The sequence below is a fragment of the Solea senegalensis genome, linkage group LG1 (genome assembly GCF_019176455.1).
Source record: "Solea senegalensis isolate Sse05_10M linkage group LG1, IFAPA_SoseM_1, whole genome shotgun sequence".
NCBI classification, from domain to species: Eukaryota; Metazoa; Chordata; class Actinopteri; order Pleuronectiformes; family Soleidae; genus Solea; species Solea senegalensis.
The window spans coordinates 8,150,613-8,175,158 of NC_058021.1; the positions used below are offsets into that span (position 1 = coordinate 8,150,613).

The 24,546-nt window shown below is 41.6% G+C and overlaps 1 protein-coding gene across 2 annotated transcripts; it reads right to left on the reverse strand.

Moving 5' to 3' along the window:
- Window positions 1-62: 62 nt before the first annotated feature.
- On the reverse strand, window positions 63-24,389 carry LOC122767110 (TSC22 domain family protein 2-like). Of its 2 annotated transcripts, XM_044022470.1 has the most exons (4): window positions 21,757-24,389; window positions 11,594-11,668; window positions 2,288-2,339; window positions 63-2,025 (listed from the first exon to the last, which is right to left on the reverse strand). In XM_044022470.1, exons 1-4 carry the CDS (start codon window positions 23,667-23,669, stop codon window positions 1,645-1,647), a joined length of 2,421 nt encoding a protein of 806 aa, XP_043878405.1. In that variant the 5' UTR covers window positions 23,670-24,389; the 3' UTR covers window positions 63-1,644. The 2 variants fall into 2 exon arrangements, with proteins under 2 accessions (XP_043878405.1, XP_043878414.1); XM_044022479.1 differs by lacking the exon at window positions 11,594-11,668.
- Window positions 24,390-24,546: the final 157 nt, after the last annotated feature.

Genomic DNA, 24,546 nt, shown 5'->3' on the forward strand with positions numbered 1-24,546 from the left:
ATACATATGGGGTTATGTATGTATGAATTATTTTTATTCTGTCCTGTATAGAAACGGACATGTTTCGGAATCTGAATATTGCTTTTATTTAAATACATTAAAATTTGCAATGTAACAAAACTATTGGCATATGAAATTCAAACACCATTTAAATGAACAAAACATGGCTCACTTCATTTTTCTGTGGCTAGTGTCACTAACACTAGGTTGTTTTTTTTTTCTTTCTGTGCCACATAGCTTCCCCCCCTCCCCATTTACACTGTTCACAGACTATCTTACAATAAGAGTGCTGAATAAAAATGAGGTAAGAAAGTGGTTTGAAGATTACAGATCATGCAGAACATGCTGAACAGCAACAAAAGATTGTTTGTGAAAGAGGAAGTAACAAAAAGAAAAGAAAAAAATACATGTGCATTTAAAAATAATCCATTTACACAGCTTTGCATCTTTGGTTATAAAGTAGGATGAATGATTTCACAGCTTTTCCCCCTGGCCCCCTCAGGAAAACACAATGGAGAAAATAAACAAGTTTAAGGAGCAGGGTATAACAAAGGTAATTCACTTGGAGACAAACTACAGACAGTCATGAATCTTCAACTATCTTGTGCAGGCTCACTTAAAAGATCTGATGTCAACAGGTGAAGGAAGAGTTGCAATACTTTATACGATACAAAAAAAAAATGATTTTAAGATTTGAATTGGCAAGTGCAGAATAAAAATCTGAGTTAGTGTTTAACATTATGTCAGAATTTGTTTTGCCTACATCTTTTGACCAATATAAAGCATTGTCCCTGGGACATATGGCTAATCTGCTAAACACAAAAAAAAAAGAACAGAGGAAACGAGTCAAAGGGCTACTGTTGAGCAGGTTAAATTGATCATTTATGACAATAGCAGCCCTGTAATAAATAAAACACTTGACAGTAGGACTAAAAAAGACCAATGCAAGAGTTAGACCAGATGTGAAAGTAACTGCAGCGGTGTGGCGCTCCAAAATAAAAGAAAAGAAGGAAACAAAAAAAAGACTCCCTCCCACTTATTACTTTACAACAGCAAGGCTAAAAATAACTTTACCCACTCCATTGTCTCATTTAAAAAAATAATCGCTCTTTTTTTTTTTTTTTTGACAATCACTCCCATTTGTCCCTTTATGTGGGGGGTGTACCCTCCCTTTCCACACCCACAGACTGAGCAGCTGTCAGGTTTGGTTGAAGGTTGATCTTGACCAAGACCGAGACAGGACAACCTCTCTACAAGTTTGCATCCAGGAGTGGAACAAAGGATACAACCTCTCCAACCTTCCCTGACACTACAGTCTCTACACACACACACACTTTCTCTCCGTCCAAATCCCTCTGTCTCTCTCTCTCTCTGTCTCTCTGTCTCCCTCTCTGATGATTGCATTAACACTGGAAAGGCCCACAGTACAGATGCATACACATTCCAAACACCAAATTCATACCTGCTTGCTAACGCACCCTCACACACACACGCATACATATAGCACTGTACTTTGTGGTCAAGCTGGTGGCTAAGAAGACAAAGTTTTTTTTTCTTCTTTTTATTTTCACATACACTAACTGTAATAAACTGTAGAGAAGATGCTCTTTTTTTCTGCTCCATGCCAAGCAGGGCAGATGCACTTCAAGCAGAGGTGACGTTGGGTTGCTGTTGCGGTTGCTGTTGGCCAGGGTCAAGCTGGGGCTGAGTCTGGAGCTGCTGGGGTTTGGGGTGGTGCTGGAACTGGGGGTGTGACGGCGGCGGCGGCTGGGACAGAGGCTGAACTAGAAGCGGAGGCTGGGCCTGTTGCTGAGGATGGCTGAGTCCTTGCTGGGGAGGCGTGGCGCTGGTGCCGGGGGTTGACTGGGTGGACAGCTGAGACAGCTGCTCACTGTTGGCTAGAGATTTCAACACGGCGTTCTCCCTCTCCAGCACCGAGTTCCTCTCAAACAGCTCCTTGATTTGCTCCTTTAGGACCTCCACCTCTTCACGCACTGCATACATTAGATGGCTTTTCACCAGATCCTGAACAAGAGAGAGGGTCATGGCATTAAATGTGTTACTGGCCGAGTCAAAACCATGTAGTAGCAAACATTAACATTGGGTTTTTATATTCAGAGTGTAAAGGCAAAGACAGAAGAGCACTGTAAGATGCAAACCCTCTGAAAAACATACTGCAAATAAAAGCTATACATTTACCAACATCATGTGTCCACAAATTAAGTCTTCATACATTGTACAAGTGACTTGTAAGAAATGCAAGATTAGAGGCGAACTGATTACTTACCATAGCCTGTTCAATTTTATTATCAATGGCAACAACATTAGTCCCAGAGGCACTGTGGGTAAAAGAAAAGACAGAAAAAAGTCAGAAATAATAACATACAAGAGTTAACAAAGACATTTTTTCAGCTTTCTTGTTCTCTCACGAATAGATGCTTAAGGCAGAAAATACGCGTAGAATGTAAAAGCAATCTAAATGATTAAAACACGCACAAAAAAGGTCCCAAGGAAATGGCATGTTGGTTGTGAATAAATCAAAGCAGCTGTCCTCTGCTCAGCATAGGAATCTAGGGCAGATATTATAAAATGACCTGACACCACTTTAGTCACAACATGTACATTAGAACTAATGTAGGTCAGGTCTCTGAGTTCACAGCAGGAAGGACAGAGGCTGAGCTGAGGACAACAGGTTAGTGCAAATAATAATAATAATAATTCATAATAATAACTATCATTATTGTTAATAATAATTATGATAATAATAATAGAGGGGTGCTGAGCTTTTCTACAGGAGGTAATGCATCAAAGAAGCAGTACTGGGTGAGTGGGTCAACACACACATTCTCACGCAGCATTCTTACTGAAAACACTTGCAGACTAAATGCATTCCCTAGCGTCTAACGATCACAACTGTATGTCTAACCCTTGACCCTAAAACCAGATCTTAACCCCCAAAAAGCCAGTATCAGTTGTGAGGACCAGACAAAACGTTCCCACACAATGTGCTACACTCGGTCCTCTTAAAGATACACATACAAGAACACAAACACGCACTAGTTTGCACAGCTATTCTTTTAGAGAGTCTGAATTCACTTCTGTTCCTCAGAGATGAGGTTCTGACAAGGTCAGTGTTAATGCCAGAAAACAAACACAAAAGGTAACACACACTTCTCATCACATAAATCTAATTCTAACCCTTGACCCCAAAACCAGTTGTGAGGACCGGACAAAACATCCCCAGCCCTATGGTTTACACTTGGTCCTCTTAAAGATAGACATACCAGAACAAACACACACACACACAGGTTTGCACTAATTGACTGTAATTGACGGTTCATTTGGACTAAACCAAGTCTAATCCCTAACATTAACCTAACCACAATTCAAATCTTAGCCCTAAACCAGTTCCTCAGAAATTCAGTTATGCCACATTAGGACCAGGTTTCGGTCCCAATGCAAACTACAGGTCCTGACAAGGTCTGTGTTAATGCCAGAAAACATACTCTCTCTCTCGCTCTCTCTCTCTCTCACACACACTCTTCTAATTTTAACCCTTAACACTAAAACCAGATTTCAACCCATAAACAGGTGTGACAGAAAGTGAGGACACCGAAGAAAATGTGCTAGTATCCTCTTGCTTTTGCGTGTTATGTCCTCACAAAGATACAAGTACACACACACACACACACACTCGCTGTGCGGGACCTGTGGACGCACACCCAGAGCGGAGCAGCGACCGCCCGCCGTTACCTGCGCCGTGTGCGGTGGGAGAGCAGCAGGGACGCGTGCCGGCTCGGCTCCGCGGCGCAACACCGAGGTTTGAAGGAAAACGTGCACGGCATGACGTGGACTGAAGCGGCTACTACTACTACTGCTACTGCTGGTGGTGAAGCCACCCCGGTGTCGGCGGAGAAAAAGCCGCCGGAACCACCGGAGGAGGTTTAGTAAGATTATGCACACCGCATTTAGAAAAGTGAAATATGAAACCAGAAGGTTAAGAAGTGACTGACTGACGGGTGGGTGGGGGGGGTACATCTGAAGTGACTTCTGGCCCCGCCCACCGCGTGCTGAACGTTCCACTATAGCTACAGAAGAGTTGAGCAAAACAACTGGTTTAAAGACAGTAAATTATGATAAAATATATGTAAATGACACATTAAAGATGGACCTTTACTTTGTTAGCAACCATTACTTTTACTCTATATTTACACTATATTTCCTTAATAAAGGTTGTACTTTTACTCCACTACATTTCCTCTAACTATCTGTTACTTGTTACTACCAAATACAATCAGAAGAAGAGTTGGTAATGGTCTGTATTTATATAGAGCTTTTCTTGTCTTGATGAGCTGCTTTAAACTATAGTTTTACCATTCACCCATCATTCATACACATTCACACACTTCAACATGGGTTGCTCAAGGACACATACAGACTAGCAGAGCAAGGAACTGAACCCAGAACCACCCTACCGCTGAGTCATGGTCCTCACCTTTTTAATACTTTTACTTCTAAAACGTAAGTACATTCATGTCAAAAAATCACTTTTGACCTCTGGTTGCAAGCTCAATTCCTTTCCAAACACCTCTGCATCTTTGGCTGACAGTTTACCAGAAATAAGTGAGCATACAGTCATGGGGGCAGCCCATGGCCAATTGGAAAGGGAACTTGGCTAGGAACCCAGAGGGTTGCCAGTTTGAGTCCCCACCAGGTCAAAGGGCCCGGCAGGTACCCTGAGCAAGGTACCCAACCCCCATTGCGCTGCTCAGTGGCTGCTACTAATTTGAGGAAGGTTTCTAGGAAAGTATGGGTTAAATTCAGAGAAGAATGTCCCTAAGGGGATTAATAAAAAGTACAAAAATATATATATATAAAAAAGTGGAATGGTATTCGTTTTTGCAAATTGCAATAAATTACATTAGTTTTGAATATTTGAATTTTGACAAAAAAAATCATGTTTACTGGAGGAAACTGGATACAAAACATTTAAGAAAAAAAAAAATATATACCAATATGTACAAATGTTTCCCTGGATAATTGAAAACTCCGAGATGACATTTCCAAGATCAGTAGAATCAGTTCACTGGTGACCTCATATGTTCACCAAAGGCAGCTTATCCAATAACAGCCAAGACATGAACACAATAAGTCATTAGGACAGAAAAGCATCACCAAACCAGGAGGGTGCTTGTAGTACACAACAGGTTGATGATAGACTCTTCCTAAGGACAGAATGTTCTGTTCCTCCACACCATCCAATTTATGTGTGCAAGACCAGCGGAAGCTAACAGCTGATTTTTATCAGGCTGTACAGGGGGGAGGAATGTTCACTATACGTCTACTGCTATGCAACATACACTGACATCCACAACTTAGGTGCGTGATTGATCTCTGCCAAACTTGAGCTGTAGATCACTCCGCGAAAACAAAGGCGGACGTGTTGAGTAAGATGCAAACAGTCAATCAGGCTACACACCTCTCTCCTCCAGAGTGAAATTTCAAGAATGTACTACATTCTTTCTCCGCCACCCCCCCACACACACAAGTGGTTGCATAATATATATCCCTGCATCAATTTCCACTTCATCCAGTACCAAATGTGTGTTTAATTTAGATGAGGCGTCACATACTGGCCCTCCCATAGTTCTCCTCTCTAACTTGACTTTTCAACAACAGGCCTGTGCCCAGAGGAATCTCTCACTCTGTAAAATGCAGACACTCAATGGTCTGTGGGCTACACCCTTGTTGCTTTTCCATTCTCTCCAGACAACAACATGCACCAACCAATAAACTCTCAACACACTGTGCATAATATTTAATGCTCCTACTGTTTGTTTGGAACACTCATCCGATTATAATCAAATGTTATTCCGTCCACTGGCAATTCTGAGGATTTTTCCAACTTTTTTATCGAACTTTGATAAAAGATCCTTTGTGCCTTTCAGCCAGCTTCACAACGACACTTTTTCTGAAAAATACAAATGAATGTGAATAAAGGCAAACTAGTTCTGTCACTAACAGTATAATCCGTAATGGAAATAATAGTTAGTTGGCACTGCAGAAGGAGTGTCTCGCAGCAAATGTTTGGGCGTCACACGATTACATAATGTTTTGTTTCGCTGCTTTTATCCACTACACAAATCGTATTACTTGAGCCACTCAACTTCATTTCAATTTAAAATGCAATAGAATGCAATGCAGCATAATTGTTTACAATGGTGAAACAAAGGACATCAGCAAAGCTTCACATTTTAAAGGCTGGAACCAGCAATCCCATCACCGTTGCAAATAACATTTCCTTTCAGCTCCACTGTCAGCTCTAAACCTGAATACGATATTGTGTTGAAGTCACTTAATGACATCCTACCGACTGAATTGCTTCATTGTTGTAATGCATATTCTCTTGGGGCTTTCCTCTGGCAGGTTTAAGTGGAGACAATAATAAGACGGGATGAAAGAAGAATAAAATATGTGTACTGTTCAGTGTCAGGACATGTGACAGGCCAGGGATAGGTTTGTGACCATGGAGACAGAATAACAGCAGTAACAAAGTAAAAGTTCTCAGGGTGCCTGCGATGCCTGGAGTCACGACTTGGAGGATCAAATGTGGTTGTGCATCGTGGAGTCAAAAAGTGGGAAAGATGATGTTAAATCATGATGTTCTGGGCAGCTACTCTTCACCTCGGCTGCAAATGTACTAGATACCCTGGAGCAACAATCACGTTAAAACCATATTAGGACACCATCTGGTATTACAAGTAGAACTTCCAATAACATCTGGCACTGGGGAGAGATTTTGGAAACCACAGCATGAGTGAGTGGTGTTTTGGAGTTTAATAATGCGAGTGTGTCTGGCTCCTTACACACACATGATCTTTATTTAAGCCTCTAGATCTCAAGTGCAAGTCAAGAAATTGTTTGTCTGCTGCCGACTTCACAACGGCACATCTTAAATGCGTAGACAGGTGTTTGAATGGCAAGGTAGTAAGGTTGCGGTTTTAACCCTTAGTGCTCACACGGGACAGATCAGTGCCGCATTTTCCCGTCTTCTCATGTGATGTTGGGTCACGATGAGTTACGAGTAATTTTATGTCACACTTTTTGGTAGTTCCTATCCTAAAGTAGTAAAAATTGTGCAGACGTTTCTTTTATTTTTGTTCATAAACACAAGCTAAATGAACTTTGATCTGTGACGTATTTCCAAATTTCACAAATTCAATCCCATTTAAAACATTGTGAGTACTTGTTTTCAGTACGTCTGTTTATATGGTTGGTAAAAATGAAAAATAAAAATCATTAGATTGCCTATATTGTGCTGAAAAAAAGGATATAAGGCACATTCTTAAAGCATCTGTATATACTGTACGTTTTAACATGGTAATGAAACAAAGCAGCTTAAATGCTCCGTGTCGTAAGGGTTAAACAGAGGATAAAAGGAGCAGACATGAGCTGAGCTAACATCTTAGTCTTATACCATCAGCATCCACACACATTTACATTCACATCCACATCCACATCCACGTACATTTAGAATGTACAATAAAAAGAATGTACAAAAAAACCAAAAGGTTCACACAGCTGAGCTCCACAGCGTTTGGTTTCCAGTGCAATGACAACATGAGCTGAATCATGACTTTCACTGGCGTGTGAGAGATGTCGGCCGCCATCCAAACTGATGTGGTATTGTTTTCACATTTTAACAGCACAATTAATGTCTTAATATAGCAAAAGAATGTGCTGATGGACTGTATTTTCTTTTTAGTTCACCTTCATTAATAACTTTGTTGAAAGAAAAAAAAAAAAGAACACCTACTCGGACACCCACCTTCTGAACAAACACTCAAATATTACGGTCCAGCCCTAAAATCTCACTGACGCAATTACGATCGGGAGCTGCAGGCTGAAAGGCAGGGCTGAGCTACAACAGAATGGTAATGAGGGCTTAAACTTGCTCTTCCACTGATTATGCAACCAACGCCAATGTAAACATCACCTTGTACATTACATGACTGACATTTATAGGTTCCATGTGGAGTTGGCTTCTCCCCATAATGTGTTAGCTGTATAAAACGGAATGTCAATAAAAAAGTCCATTAGAGGTAAAGGAGTTTACACACACACACACACACAGAGAGCTTGGGCAACAGTAAATAAGTAATGCAAGATTGAATAGTTGTCATTCCTTCCCTATGGAGGAAATGCATATGCAAGAGCAGCACGTTTCCTTCACAGACACAGGAAGTAAGATTTTATTTAATTCCACAGACATGATAAAACAAGTTGGGGGGGGGACAACAGGTGCACAAGCCAGAGTAACCAGAACACCTATGCCACACAAATACATCTCAGTTCTTTAAAGTCTTAGCACTTAATTAACCTCGACTGATTTTCTATCCGAGTGTGTGGCTTTGAAAATATCAACACTGTTGCACATTAGCAGAGCATGTCTAAGAAACACATTTATCTTCTTTCATTTCATTTAATCCATCATCACTGCAGGTAGGCAAGGACCGTTAGCAGAGACTAAAATAAGGAAGAGATGACATTATAGCAGCACGTACAGGGAATTGTGCCGTAAATGGCATGACTGATTATGATGTAGTTGGATGTGCTCTTAATTGAGATCTAGACAAACCTACGCCACAGACACTCAGTTTCCCTCAGTCAATACACTCAAGTGGTGATCCATATCATCACCAGAATCAAATCATTTCTATCTCCTTGGGCCACAACAACAATACAACAGGAGATAATTGAATCCAACTCTGTCCCTTACTTTACAGCAACGGTGCTCACACAGACAAACGCAGCCACTTTGACAGAGGAACTGAACATGAAAGTCTGAGTCAATAATATTAAGGGAAATAGTCGACATCCTCAACTAACACTTTCATAAACGCATCATGAAAGTCAATGTGTTGCAGCCTGTGGGGCTTTCCCTCAGCGTGACCCAGGGCTTGGGGTTTCATTAGCCTGAGATGCCCGATTTGTGTGTTGTACATTTTTAAAGTCAATGACATTTTCGACAACAGGGTTCATTCGCTTTACTGTGAAGAGTAAGACGAGAACACTGAAGCGTGTATGAATATATAAATAAAGGTTTTGTTCAGACCTGGTATTAGGGCTACACATCACAAACATCAATATTGATAATTATCATTCCGTGTGAAGCAAAAAATAGACCAACATGGCTGATCACAAGTCAACAGCGCTAACACAGCTGACACACACACACTCACTATATGCAAAAACTAGTCTGTCATTTCATGAATATCAGGGCCAAACTGATGTTTTTAACCAGATCAGATCTACACTGAAAACCTTGAGCAAACATAATATATGGAGACAGAAGAGCACAGTATATGACAAAGGCTCCTCTGCCAAAAAAGTGACAATGAGGATGTCCAAAAGAAAGATGGTAAAAGGAAGCACAACTGCATTGTGGTGAAAAAGTGAAGCTGCAGGAAGTTGAAAACTAGCGTCTTCTTTCGCCAAGATGTCACATGTTCATTTTAACAACCTCTCCTATTACTTAATCTGTTGGCCTCACATATGATCCCAGATAAACCTGACGTAAATAGATTAATAAATCTACTCAATAACTAAGGCACCACCAATTCCTGCCACAAAGCAATGGTTATCTTTGATGCTATTAAAACACAGAACAATAATTAATTCACAACAGCAACACTCATGTTTGTGCCCTCTTATCATTTCAAACTACTTTCGGGGCGAACGGAGCTGACAACATTCTGAACGTGAATAAAAGTAAGACATCAATTATGTCTTTGAGCAGATTTCAGTTTAGTTAATGACATCATAATGTTGATTGTGAACAATTAGCTGCTGTATGTATGTGTGTGTGTGTGTGTCTATTTCTTGGTAACTGGTGATGGTGTGTCAGCTGTATATTTCTCTAAAAAAACAGTTTCATTTCCTGTCACTCAGATGGTTTCTTGTGCTTCCCTTTTCATTTTTGTAAAGGGCATTATAAATATGTCTAGCACATTTACGGGCTCTCATTATTATACAGCAGCACCGCTCAATTAAAATACACAGAAAAATGTCCTCAAGTCGAGATCGGTAACATTACAATGTCTAATTAGTGTAGTTGGTCAAGTCCAATATACTGTATACTTAAACATGGGCATCCGTGTATGTGTGTAGTCAACAAGTGAAAAGTGAAAATTAATTAGACTGAAAACTCTTTACTTTCACTTTGATTAAAACTGTGTGTGTTTCTTTTCTCTGGTCAGATCACACCAGTCTATTCTCCCTCCCTCCTCATGTCTCCCTGGAGTGAGAGTGAGAGAGTGTGTGTGTGTGTGTGTCTCTCCTCACACAGGGAGTGTGTGTCTGCTGTGCAGCTGCTGCTATGTTTGATAATGACATTTTTACTTTTAAATAACGCTCTGTATATCAACAAAATGCCAGGACCCTTGGTATGAAGCTGTGCATCTGTCAGCCCTCCAAATATTTCACAATAAGTGCTTTTACTTTGAAATGGTAAAAAGGAAGTGTTGATTGTATTTGGGGCATATGTGACAGATTACATGGTGGCGACAGATGACTTTGTCGGTTTATAATATTGTGGAACGATAAAAACAGCCCCCGACGTCCAGTAAGGATGACGCTCCGCTCGTGAATTCAGTGTGGCCCCAAATCACTAATATGATTGGGTGAGTCATCACATGATAATTTAAAGCAAAGGTAATTGGTCTGCATTTCCTGGACCTTTAAAAGCTGAGCCACTTAAAATACGAATACTCCACTAAATGTGAGCAATTATTAGTGATTTACGGTAATGGTCCAGGTCGAGGTAGGACAGCGTCTGCCTATTAGTGTCACAGGTTAAGCAGTGACACTCAGAGTGTCAGTGTCCAGATTATATCTTGTGAAATAATCTAACAAATCAAATCTAACTGAATATAAGAGACGGGAACCGAGTGGTCAGAGCAATGCAGATTAGTTATGCTTGCACACAGTTGTAACTACTACCAGTTACTTCTTCATCTAAACCCTTAGCTGTGCCATGTTTTATTTTCATTTAGTTAAAGAATAGAAGAGTTGATTGATCCATTTGCTTGAGTAATTTTTGCAAAATAGGTTGAATCTCAAAATTAAAATGAACTGATTAGTAATTAATTACCATATATATGACTTCCCAACTAAAACATGGGGGGGGCTTACATGTAGTTGTGGTTCATCCTTTATTAAACCTATACGCAAACATTATATTGAACCTGCATATTGCAAAGCAAATCAGTCGCAATATGTCAGAAAACTCACACTTAAGATGTTTTACCTAATATGTTCAACCCAAACACAAACGGAGCAAGCAATCTATAGATACACGGCATATAAGGTGTTACATGTGTCAGAGAAAGCAGCAGCAGCAGAGAGAGAGACAGAGAGAGACAGAGAGATATTTTGTTGAGGAGTCATTTGGCCAGTCCTGTGCTTGCTGCCAGGGTTTGTTTCCAAACTCAATCCATGCACGTGTAGGAAGCAAAGCTCACAGCTACTGAACACAGCACACGTTATTACACTCTTGCAGGGCTGTGCAGTCCATTCCAGTATAGTACGGTACCTATCACTGTGGGCCTTTGAGTCCCTTAATCTGCTGCCAGACTGGAAGGCCTGGTAGAAAGCCTTGGATGGGTTCCTGTGTCACATTCAGGAAGACAGAGAAACAACAAAGATAGGAAAGAATTGAAATAGTGAAAGCAAAGACTTGAGCTGTGATTCCTAAAAAATGTTTGGTTACACGACATCACTCCAACTCAGAGAACACGCTGGCTCATATTTTGTGGCGAACTCGGCTGAAGACAAGGTTCTTAGTTCTTAACATATGTTCAAACAGAGCAAAGCAAAGAGTCTCCACCTAAATGCAGGAATGTGTGTTCAAAGGTGGGGAGAGACTCATTAAGCTTTGAAAGCCTCCCTCAGGACATTCACCTACAGTAAACTGCCATTCACCCCCGTTGTTGTTTTCACAACACAGTCTAAACGCAGAGAAAAGGTGTTGACACAAAGTGTACATGAAATTTAACATTCCCTCTGACACTCCTAGTGATTAGCTACAACGGTACATTATGTTCCATGCCAAAGGATGTATGTCGAGAGCGGGAGCGGAAACACACTTTCACCTCTACACGCTCACACGTTTGGCTCTTTCTCTTCTGGTCCTGCGTGTGCCTTACATTAAAATAAAAAGAGCTTTTCCCCCATAAGCACACGAACGTAAATGTACACCAACATGCGCACACAGTGGAGCGGGCCAATACACACAGAGGGGGAGAGAGGGGGAGAGAGAGAGAGAGAGAGAATCAGGAGTTGATTTACAGCATGTGTGTGAATGCTGGAGCAGCCAAACCTCTTTTCCTAGAAATATGTGGCACAAACTCTCTTTGTCACATTACCTCATGACTAAACACTCTCACATCCTCCTCCCATGCCTCCTGCTTAATTTTACTTAGCGGGCAACAGCACAAGAAAAACCTCCGCACATGTGTGGCAACTAAGTACACACCTCCAAAGAAAAGCTCTCTTTCTCACTAACTCAGAACTGTACAAGCGAGCCATTGGCTGAAATCACCAGGGTCAGATGACTTGGACTCCAGCAAGCTCCTCATGGATGAGGTACTAACTGGTGGAGTCATCATGCCCTGTTTTCAAGTAGCAAACACTCCGCTCTCAATGGCTCTCTTTGTAACTCCAAAATGTAACATGTCAATATGCATTTATGAAAGCGCCTCTTTGTAAACCAACTAGTCCGTGCATTTAGCAGTGGGTCCACATCACCCCATAAACCCCAAAGTATGGAGTGTGAGGCCGACATGAAGAGGGAACACAATTTAACATACACAAGAAAAGCTCCCCTTTAACTCTTCCAAACCACTCTTTCTAATCACAAAATTTTGCCAAAAACTGCCACAAATCTCAATGATAACTTGGCAGCAGACGGAAATAAACTGTTGGTGCATTCTTTGCGGCTTTTATCTCGCATATAAAGCTGCAGCATGACACACGGCTTATCCTTCAGTGTTCCCGTGCTGCAGAAACCTGTGCTGAAAAACTAGCAGCCACATCAAAAGTTCAGTTTCATGGTTATTTCCTGATAATAACCGTGTGACCTCACGGAGAACACAAAACGACAGGAGCCTTAAGTGATGCCCTGGGAGAGAAGTGCATGCGGACAAATGAAAAGTGAGAGGATGGCAGATAGAAAACAGAGATTTGAGCTCTGAGGCGACATCACAGAGGTCCGACTTCAGCTGACTCTTTAAAATTCATCTAGATTAGCAAGTATATGAGAGTTTCTTTAACATGAGTACACCCACTAATAAAAGGCAATCAACTCCTTTTCCCATTGTCAGTAGTTAGACTTTTCTGCTTTTGTGAGTCATTTTACCCAACGTGACTTGACATAATGTGTTAACTAGAGACACTGTGATCAATGAAACTCTGTTTTCAATCAAATACAAACTTATGTACAGAACCTAAGTAAATCAGGGAATTGCCTTAAATGTGGAACTAAGGATTCATTGATTTGTGCATTTTGAGAGTGCAGTAAAATACACAGAGTTTGGTCTGATGTAAAAAAAACTGGTTATCTCAAGTATTAAATGTCGATATACCATTGTGATCCATTCATTTGTTTTGTTTTTCTATGTTTTACAGGGTACAGTGAGATCTCTAAATCTGTGTCTCCACCCACACTATTACAATTTGAACACAGAAAGAACAAATTAAATCGACATGAAACCATATGGGGTGAAATATTACACGTCTTGACTGCATACAATTGACTTTTAAACATGAGATGTGCGTTGTTAATGTTTTTTTCTTACATTTGTTCCTTAATCCAGTGCGTTTTTTTGTCAACATGTGGTTGACTGGAAGGCGAAGATGTGATTTATGTAAATTTTACTGCATCAATTTTTTTTTTAAACAGGGTTGACTTTGTTTGTCTGTCTGGTTTGGTTTGGTAGATGTGTTTTGTAGTTAGAATTGAGGGTATAGGGCAATATGGAGGCAGATGATCCGCTGTGGCGACCCTTAAAAGGGAGAAGCCAAAGAAGAAGTAGCAGTTACAATTGATGGTCATTGTTTTTAACAATAATACAATGGGCAAAGGAAAACAATGTGCAGCATTTAATACAAGACACAAAAAACATGGAGACAATGCAACCTAGTTCCACCATTCTATCTTTCACTTCAGCCCCTCTTTCAAAAGCAGCAGTGACGGAAGAGATTTAGATAACTTTAGATCACTTGTGCTTAAATGACATGCTGTAAAAAGGTACATCAGCAGTACTAGAAATCTGCATGTTCACCAGTGTGTCATGTTCACATCACTGCCAATCAGAGCTGATGGAAAAAAAGTCTATCTAGAGTTATTTGACCCAGGTCAGGCGCAAATGCTGATTCTATCCATTCCTGTTGCAAACACAAACCAGATGTTAGCACGCTTTTTTTTGACCAGTAAGACTTTGGTGTAATGGGTAGTGGCACAGAAAAGAAGGTCGGGGGGTAAATAAAAAACGTGCAGTGGATAGACAGGCAGAGAAGGGGATTAATTAAAACAGAGACAAATCAGTCACCGTTGCTGCTCAATTTGTCAGCACCATCCTTGCATCTGCCACACAGGCAAAGTAGGTCAAAACTACTTAGATTCCCAGCTGCCCTATGGGAGTTTCTTTCAGCAGGTTATGGGTTGTAAGACAGGGGAGATGGAGTAGACGGAGCACCGGGAGCTACTGCATGATTACAGCATAGCCACTGGAGGAGATTAGCATAGATTAGTGGCAAGGAAACCAGGATCTTATGCCATGATGGCCACAAGAACCAAGTTCAACTTTATGATCCAGCACCATAGTTCTCCTTAATGTTCCTCCTCTAAAAAGGCATTTGGAGCCAACTATCAAAAGGCTAACAGCTACGATCAAGCACTGTTAGATATATCAATAGTTGTGCTCACCCAAACTAACAACTACACAGAGAGAGACTCGGGAAAACAAGACAGCAAAAAAAACAACTTAAAACTTAAACCTAATACACCAGTTCTGTCACTGCCATTACATAGAGACGACTTATTTTACACACTGAGTGGAGTTATGGAATACTGCTGCTAACCTACTGAATGTTATAGACTTGTTATATAACTTGACTATTTTAACAATCTGAGGTATGTTTTCCCAAATTCTATTTATATACTATTTTTGATAAACTTTCGTAATAAATGTAAATTATTTACTTATTTATTTTTACTTTTATACCATTAACATTTTATTTCTAACACTCTTTTTTTAAAAATTGCCATGATATGCGATTTTAAACATTGCATTGATTTCAGGAAGTTCTACGTTTTTTGGTGTTGTTTTTAAATGTTCCAGTACAACACCTTGAACCTCCCTCCGTATGAAAAGTGTGTTATAAATGAAATTGCTTTGCCTACCTTGCTTTATAGTATATATAAAAGAGGTTTTATTTATATAGTGTGTGATAGATGCGTCAACTGTCAGTTGATAGGAATACATCAAGTATTAACTGGTATAAAGGGATATGGCATTACAAAGAAGTGAGCTAACCAGATCTTCGGTCTGACGGCTCCCCTCCTCTGCTTCAGGCTAGCAGCTACTTTTGACTCTACTGACACAATAGACTCAAATCTCAAACCAAACTGTTGAATGCACAGTTTGGCAAAGGAAGACCAACAAGTGGAACAAACAAAAAAAGAAAATGCTACGCCTGGTTCTCGCCCAATAACATTCATCATCTGCAGGATTTACTGTCAATACAGTTAGGGTTGGGCGATAATACGATAACAACATATATCACGATAAACAGTTAGACAGCGTGATAAACAGTGTGATATCAAGAGAAAAAATGTTTGATATGACATTCGATCGCTCAACTTCGTTAGGAAAAAACAAGCAAAAAAAGCACTCGGAAAATTAACGAAGCAGGAGGCAGTCAAACAGCCAATCAGTGAACGGTCATATTTTGTTGTGGCATCCTCTTCCCTGTCTCACTCACAACCACAGCATGTGGACATCGAGTGAGAAGAGGTGAGAATGAGCGCTGAAAGCAAGGAGATTGTTAGTTTAAAAAAAAAAAAAAAAAAGGGGACACACTACCTCACCAGAATGGCTGTTTGTCGGCTACAAATTATGCAAGACCATCATACCCACCAAAAGCTTTTTTACTTATTATCAACAAACTTATTGTACCATCTTCGTCGCTCACACTCTGGATTACACGCATTGCACGGCAGAGCAATCAACATCATCTGCCACTACATGTGGAGATACGCAGACCGCCCTGTTGAGGTACTCTGCAACAAAGACATAACTTAGGCAGTGGCATATCACAGAGCCAAGGACATGATTCCAGTCAGCATAGTTGAGAAGTTTGGTTTTAAAAAAAAATCTCACTAACGTGCTTGACATTTTCCTCTGTGTGGTCTGATTGATAACTGATTAAAATAAGAGGAAGGTTTAGAATAAAAGTGTTGAAAAGTCATGAAAAATGATCCATAATTATCGTAAATACGAAGTAGTTATATCGTGATATGCTTTTCAGCCATATCACCCAGCCCTAATTACAGTGGTGAAATGCAAGCAATCAGCACAGGTAGGCTTTTATTTATTTATTTTACTATCATCCACATATGCTGTTCTCAACGGCCTGTTTCTGAGCCTTCAAAATTATGGTTGAATTAGAGTTGGAAGTTATCAAAACAGCCACTTTTACAAGACAGCCACAAGACTTTAACCCCTCTCTGGCTCATCCCTAAGCAAGCAGTTGCTCTTTAAGTAGATAAAAACGGGAAAATAATAAGATTCTTAGCCTATGTTTTGATCAGTGAACAAACTTGAAGACATGCATTTATGTTTATATTTATACTTCAACAACCTGTGTAAAATGCAGTTAAACAATTACTAGTTTATATACCCTGCTGGTTAAAAGCCAAAAGTACCAATATTGTCAGTTCAGCTCATCTACAGCACAGCACCAGTTAAACAAGCCATTGAAAACTAAAACTACATTTGTGGTGTTTGTCCACTAATCAGAGCTGACTTTTGTACACAGAAACACATTGTAGAGTTACTAAGTGGAGTTCGCCTGGTCTTACTATTTAATATATTGTTACTTCTGGCTTGGCTTCAGGGGGGAAACCATATGGTCTATGGATGAATAAGACAGACTTCACTTTATATTTAAATGTCAATTTAACAACAAAGTTTTTGTCTAACTGTGCCAATGTTAACACAATGACAGGTAGGAAGTTTCATGATCCATGTTCTGTGAACCCGTGGTGAGTTATTTTTAAAATTAAAAGAAAAATAGTAAATATCTATTTAAGCAGTGATAGTTTTGGCGTATTCTACTTTAAATGTAATGTCTACATTAAACAAATAGTTCTATAATAATAAAAGAAAGTATCTCCCCTGAGTCATATCATAGCCCATGCATCTAGATACAAATGGAATCATCCTCTACACCCCTACGTTTTACAGGACTACCTTTTTCAGTGCTTCTGCACAGATCCTACAGAGGGTTAAGTTAAGTATCACAGCATAAATGGTTGCAGGTTCAGAACTATAAAGACCAAGGATGTCCAACGTGTGTATGTGTGCACCCGGGAAAAAATATGCCCACAAAATGTTATATGATATGACCACAGAGCCCTACTGCGGAAGTGAGCTAAGGAATATTCAACGAATAGAGGGTAGCAGTGTGAGGCACCGACTGAAAACAGGATATAGCAGTAAAGCAAAGGTCGCAGAGGGGAGGGAAAGAGCCTACAGTATGTGTTTGTCCGTCTGCGTCACTTTCACACATAAACCCACACTATTTCATCATGACTCAAGATGAACAAACTATTCATTTCGCTAGTGGTTTTGTCCAAAAGTATCACCAGAACCATGCATCTTCCCTGTGTGAGTGCCCCATCCCCACCCCCAACACGGATAGTTTTGCACACGTACAGTACATTAGCACATGCTGAGTCAAGCCACCCCCTTTTTAAAACACACCCCTCATCCGCCCACACAGAGACAGTCTCTTGATTCACAGTGGCAGTAACTGCTCCACTTCCATCACAGCCCTGGACTCCCCTCCCCTTCTAACTACCTCCTAAGAACTACAATTTTACACAAGCTCCCGATATGTGGAGACAATGAAGGTACACCACCTTCAGCATGACTTTAATTGTATGCATGTTACAGTAGTGACATGTGAATGTAAATTATTCCACAAAAATGGAAGCAAATCCTCAGCAAGTACAAAGAGATTATCTAGCAATGTCATTACACTCCCTCAGATCTTGAGGCAATCTGGGAAACATTAAGGCTAGCAAAACATATTTTAAGTGAGAGAACAATGATGAGAACAACAACTTAATTTTCAAGTCTATATCTGTTTTTCTTTAGTTACTTGCAAGGAAAATTACACAGTGGTGGAACACGGGGAGAAATTTACGGCCAACCACATGGATGAGAGCTTTTTTCCAGGTTGTGTAACCTGTGTGAAGTCCACAATCTTATAGAGCTTAACAGTCAAGGCATGAGTAAGAATGGCACATGTTGTACAAGTTACAGATATTAGTATAATATTACTTTTTTGTAAAAAGGTGTTTTGTTTTGTGGTGTGTGGATCGGCAAGAGAAAAAATAAACATTTCAGTGGAAATGTAGAAATTAAGCAAGAGATTTTTTTTTTTTTTACAATGGCTGGTGGTACGGAGAAGAGGGGGTGTATTGAGCATAGCTAAAATGCCTGCAAGTCACAAGTCACTCTGCAGCTTCCTCCACCTCCACAGTTGCTTCTGCAATGAAATGTCATTTAGCACTTCATCTGTACATGAACAACTGCCAAGCCTCAGTCAGTCAGTGGTGTAGCAGGTACAAAGCACCAACTGCATGGATGCTGCACCACTGATGACAAAAAAAAAAACACCACCATCAATCAGTGGCATACGACAACAGCCAGCTTACAAAGTGTGTGTCCCTGCAACACTATACATACTACATACTGGAATGTTCAACCACATCCAAAGGCCTTTAACAGGATATACAGTAACTTAGCCTAAGCACGTGTTGCAAAAGAAAGGGCTACAATGTGACAACACATACAGTTGGCTGACACACCCCACTGTCACGGCTCTTATCAGCACAATATGGGCACAGTGGAAAGACTACTGCTCAATGTCTGATAGTGCTTGTCTGTCGCAAGAGACCCCCCCCAATGCTTTTATCAGCGCAAGAGCTGGGTCTTCTCACAAGCAATACATAGGTACTGTGATGAAAATAATCCCATCAGGAGCATTGTTACAAACCTACTATTATTTTGAGTATGATTTTTAAAAATTGTACTGTACTGTATGTTTTCTTAAGGAATAAGTTTAATGTAAAGTATCCAAATTTACATTTCTGTTTTTAGTCTATTGAATTGACCCACTTGTCAACGGTGACTCACAACTTAAAATTACCTCTAGTGCCTGAATAGAGCAATTCTTTCCAAAAACTGCACTGCAAAGAAACGACAATCAAAACCAAACAGACATGACATAGAAAGTCCATACATCTGAGAAAAAAAAAACCTGAAATGTTCATTGGGTAAAAATTTATCTGTACATCCATGTGTACACTGCAAACAGGCCAGGGGTGTCAAACTCATTTTTGTTCAGGGGCCACATACAGCACAATTTTATCTCAAGTGGGCCGGACCAGTAAAAATAGTAAAATAATAGCATAATAACCTATGAACAACAAGAACTTGCTTTTTTTCTCCTTTGTTTTACATTTAATGAAGGATATTTTTACAAAACATGACATTTCTTGAGAAATATAAGTGCAATTTCAACAATATCGTGCCTGAATGTACTATTTACACATCACACTGAATCTAAAATGGCACAAACATTTAGTCACAGGTATCTGGAAGAGAAAAATATTGTATTTGACATTACGTTTAGATTGTAATCGTAGTGTGAAATTTTAACAAATTCATCCTGTGGGCCGGATTGGACTCTCTGGCGGGCCGGATCTGGCCCCCGGGCCGTATGTTTGACACCCCTGATCTAGGTCAACCATACATAACAGGAATAATCTTTGGTAATATCCCCAAAGCACTAGTGAACAGAAGATTTAAAATGGAGCATTATCATCTCCCAAATAGAAATAAAACAAAGACAAACAATATAACTCTTGCTGTTTATGTTGGACTATCAGTAAGGAGGGAAATCGTATATCTTGTCTTTTGTATTGCCAGTGACAGGCTAAACTAGGTTTATATTTTAGACATACAGAGTGAAAGCTCTAAGGTTCCACACAACAAACTGAAACATCTTAAATCGTGTTTAATTGATTGCCCAACGCTGTGAGGAAGTATAGTAGCAGTGTTCTGCATATCTAGTCTGGTCTACATCCTGGTTCATCTACACGACTGTACATGGAAACCACAGATTTCAGGCACTGTATCATTTCCTCTCATGAGTGTCATCTATGACAAGTGAAACAAAGCGCTTGAACTCAGGAAGTGAGAGGAAGATAACTTTGGAGAGGAAGCCAATGCCATAGCACCAAAGTGACAGCAACAGAAAGATAACGACACATTTCACGATGTGTCACGTGGACTGGACGCTTCTATTTAATCACATTAAGTCATGTACAAAGAAAATAGTATCACACGTCAGATATGATATGTATGTGTGTGTATAGATATATCAATACTGATATCGAGATATTCATTATTATTGCCAGCCCTAATTTGACATAATAACATTGTGTAATTCACAAACCATGTCTGCTCTGTTTTTTTTTTTATTTAAACATGGACTGATAAAAGCAAATGATTATAAAAGGAACATAATATCTACAATCAATGCTAAGTTAATCAGCAGTTATATCAGCCATTGCTCCAACATACTCTGTGAAGACTTTCCTGAGGGGAGCCTACAGGTGGAAACCATGATATCATACAAACAGCAACACAAAATTAAACACTATTCCCTATGTCTCTATTGCAAGGTATTTTCCAGAGAAGGAACTAACTAACTAAAAGGTCAGGCATGCCACACATTTGCAAAGTGGCCAGGCAGGAGCAGCCTGAGGCTAACCGAATGAACTTTATGCACAGAAGCAACTAGCAACACAGCTTTGATGTTTGCGGCCAAGGCCATCACATTAGACGCTGTCCTGGAGGGGACAGATAAGTGGGAGGACAAGGCTGAAGACACAAGACCTGTAACAAAATTTCACCACACACACACACACACAACACAAATACACACCCTTAAAACACAAGGAATCACAGTACTGAGTAGGCCATGTGTTTAACATGACTTTGCCTGTGCTGAGGAAGCCATATGTGTTTACCTCAAGTTTGGAAAACATATTTCCTTCTTATGTGCCACATTTGTCTTCCTCCTACTCAGCCCCTCCATACTCCCCTGAAAGTAAGGGGAAATCCTATCCAATTGAACCACTACGTGACCAAAACTTGACAGGCATTAAATGTGTAAAGCATAAGCTTTAAACATTTTCATGATCACAGCAAACTGCTTAAACATGTCTGTGCTGTAACATGTTTCTGTACAACGAAACAAGCCCTGGCCTTACACCGTCTGTAATTGTTCAAATTGTGCATATTATGGATTAAAACATACACACAGTGGGATAATACTCAAGTCAAAAGAGGTGATACATTTCTGGCACTTATATATTCAGATCCAGAGAATTGTTACCTGTCCTCCTCCCCGTCCACAGGTATGTGGATTCCAAACAGGCTGTTGACAGCTGGAGTGGTGAGCTGCAGGCTGTCAGGCATGAATGGCTTCGCTGGTTCCTTCCCAGAGACGACAGGAGACTGGGCGTTGATGAGACCCTCAGGCTTCCTTCCACCACCCTCCACTTGTCCAAGTCCAGATCCTGGGAGGCCCTGCGCCCCCAAAATTAGTGGAGACTTGCTGTGGGTTATCTGACCGAGAGGCAAAGTGGAAGCTGTCACATTTGGCATGGCTGCAATGGAGGCACTGGGCACAGCAGTGGGAACAGTGGTGGGTACACTGGAACTCGCTGCAATGGCAGGCACATTCTGAACACTAGAGGATGTAGGGTGGAAGCTGTGAGGTTGAGGGTGTCCAGCGGTTGCATACTGACTCAAAGTCTGTTGCTGTAGAGTGGATCCACCGACCAGCATGGAGCCTCCAATACCTCCGATTCCTACAGTCTGCTGCTGCAAGAGGCCATGCTGTCCAGCCAACACAGTTCCTGCTCCAGCAATATCTCCAGACTGACTTTGTAGAGAGGTCCCTCCAGAGTTTGGAGGAACAACAGACGTAGAACCACCTGGCTGCAAACCTGCAGAGAGGCGTGACACTGGGATGGACTGGCTGGTGGGAAGGCCTGGCTGCTGTTGCTGATAGTACTCTGCCTGGTTCTGCAACAATCCAGATGAGTGGCTGGTTAAGGGGTGACCCACTGGATGCTGATGCTGCTGCTGCTGCTGCTGCTGCTGCTGCTGCTGCTGCTGCTGCTGGGGAGGGTAAGTGATGGGCTGGGCTGAGGGGGGCATGACAGGGGACATTTGTTGGTGGATACCAGATTGAGGCAACCCATTTAGTCCAACGGGCAGCACGCTCTGGGGAGCTGACAGCTGGACACCTCCAACTGTTTGCTTGCTGCCAGAGAAAGCACCCTGCACGGCTGCACCACTACCACCCTGTTGACGGGCACTGAAACTTTGATGGTGAATTTGTTGTTGCTGCTGCTGTGGTGTCGTCTCCACTGAATGCATGCGGGGTGAAGAGAGAGAAGCATCTGCCATGGAGCCCAAGCCATGACCTGAGTATGTTGCTGAGGAAACAACCGAGGCGCCTGTAAGCCCAAGCCCACTGTCTCTGTCTGCAGCAGGGTCAAACATAGCACTGGTATGCCGAAGGCTATCTACAGTCCTACTAACAACAGAAGAATCAGAGTCTTTCTCATAAAACTCTGTGCACATCCACCTGCCCCTCCGAAATGGTTCTCCAGTACCATGATCGAGTTTGATGACCCTGAAGCGTGAAGTGCAACTCCCCGTGGAGGCGGGAGATGGAGTAGCAGAAATGTTCACTGCAGCAGGTTGGGGTGCATTTCCTGACACATTGGTGGGCCCAGTACTAGTTGCTGGGGTAGGTTGTTGTTGTTGTTGTTGTTGTTGCTGTTGTTGTTGCTGTTGTTGTTGTTGTTGTTGTTGCTGTTGTTGCTGCTCTCCCCCCTGACTGATGAGGGGTAAACCAGTCGTAATACCAATCCCCTGCGGCTGCTGACCACCTTGAACAGACCCGGACACTCCCACTTTTCGAAACTCCCCAATGGGACTGTTTAACAGCGCAGACAAGTGACTGGATTGAGGTATGAGTGATGGTGCCGTAACACTGATTGCCTCTGGCTCTCCAACATTATTCAACGCTTCTTCAGATGAACTTCTGTCACACGCAGGCTCGTACTCGGCCCGAGACACGTCATATATCTCCGACGACGCGTCCTCAGTCCGTGACTCGTCTGGGTCTTCCAGACTCTCCGTGTCGTCTGTGGCACCGATAGCTGCCGCCTGGGCCTGAGTCACACTGGTGATCTGAAAACAGCTCTTCTTCTTGGCCGGCATTTTTGACATGTTGAGAGCCTGATTCAGAGTCCCGTATGCCTGTATTTATCCTCTGTGGAAAAGGGGACGGGCCGGTTTACAGCGCCTAAATGTTTAGATCATGTTAAAGATCACACTTGCGTTTATTTTTAATTAGCCTGGCTAACTGTGCTCAAGATGAATCTGCGCGATCCCTCTTCCTCTCTCAGTCTCCTGTTTGGTTTCATGAGCTTACATTCAAACGCCGCTCGTCGTCGTGTCGTCTTGACCAGCGATGCGCCCTCTGTGTCGGGGATAGATCCACAGGTCTTAGTTAGTCCGGACTGGTCTGATAATATCCCGGTTGTGCAGCTCTCAAAGGGCCTTTGACGCACTATGCGTTGCCCAGCTCCAGGAGCTAGTTGAAGCTGAGGAGGGCCCGCAGCCCTCAACTCACCGAGCTAGCTAGCAAGTAAAGCCAACTGGCTGCTGCTGCTGCTGCTGCTGCTGCTTCTGCTGCTGCTGCTGCTGTACACTCCCCCTACGTCGGAACAAGTATGTGAGACATCTTCCTGAAAGCAGTATCCTTCGTAGCCGCTCGCGACAGTGGCCCAAAGTCTTTCAGTAACGACACGTAATTTAAGGCTCACCGCGGTCGACAGAAGAAAATGCAGCGAAACCTCACGCCTTAAAACAAACGGGGATATAAACAGCGCCAACACTTCCCTCCCTCACTCAGTCACTCTCTACAAGATGGCTATGTTGTATGCAATCGCACTGCATCGTGGGTAAGAAGGCTGCGCAGGGCCGGTCACGTACAAAGCTGTCGAGAATCGCCCTTAGTGCTGCCTTCACGGTACCGTTGGAAAAATGTAAACTCCAGACAACAGTGATTGAATTGACAACGTAAACGCAGGGCATGAGGTTT

Bases quoted from the DNA above. Each gene is read 5' to 3' on its own strand.
- LOC122767110 (XM_044022470.1), bottom strand. From the start codon at position 23,669: ATGTCAAAAATGCCGGCCAAGAAGAAGAGCTGTTTTCAGATCACCAGT. The intron at 2,340-11,593 runs GTACCGTACTAT...TTTTACCCACAG, and splicing joins TCAAAGGCCCACAGTGATAG to TGCCTCTGGGACTAATGTTG. The intron at 2,026-2,287 runs GTAAGTAATCAG...TCTCTTGTTCAG, and splicing joins ATAAAATTGAACAGGCTATG to GATCTGGTGAAAAGCCATCT.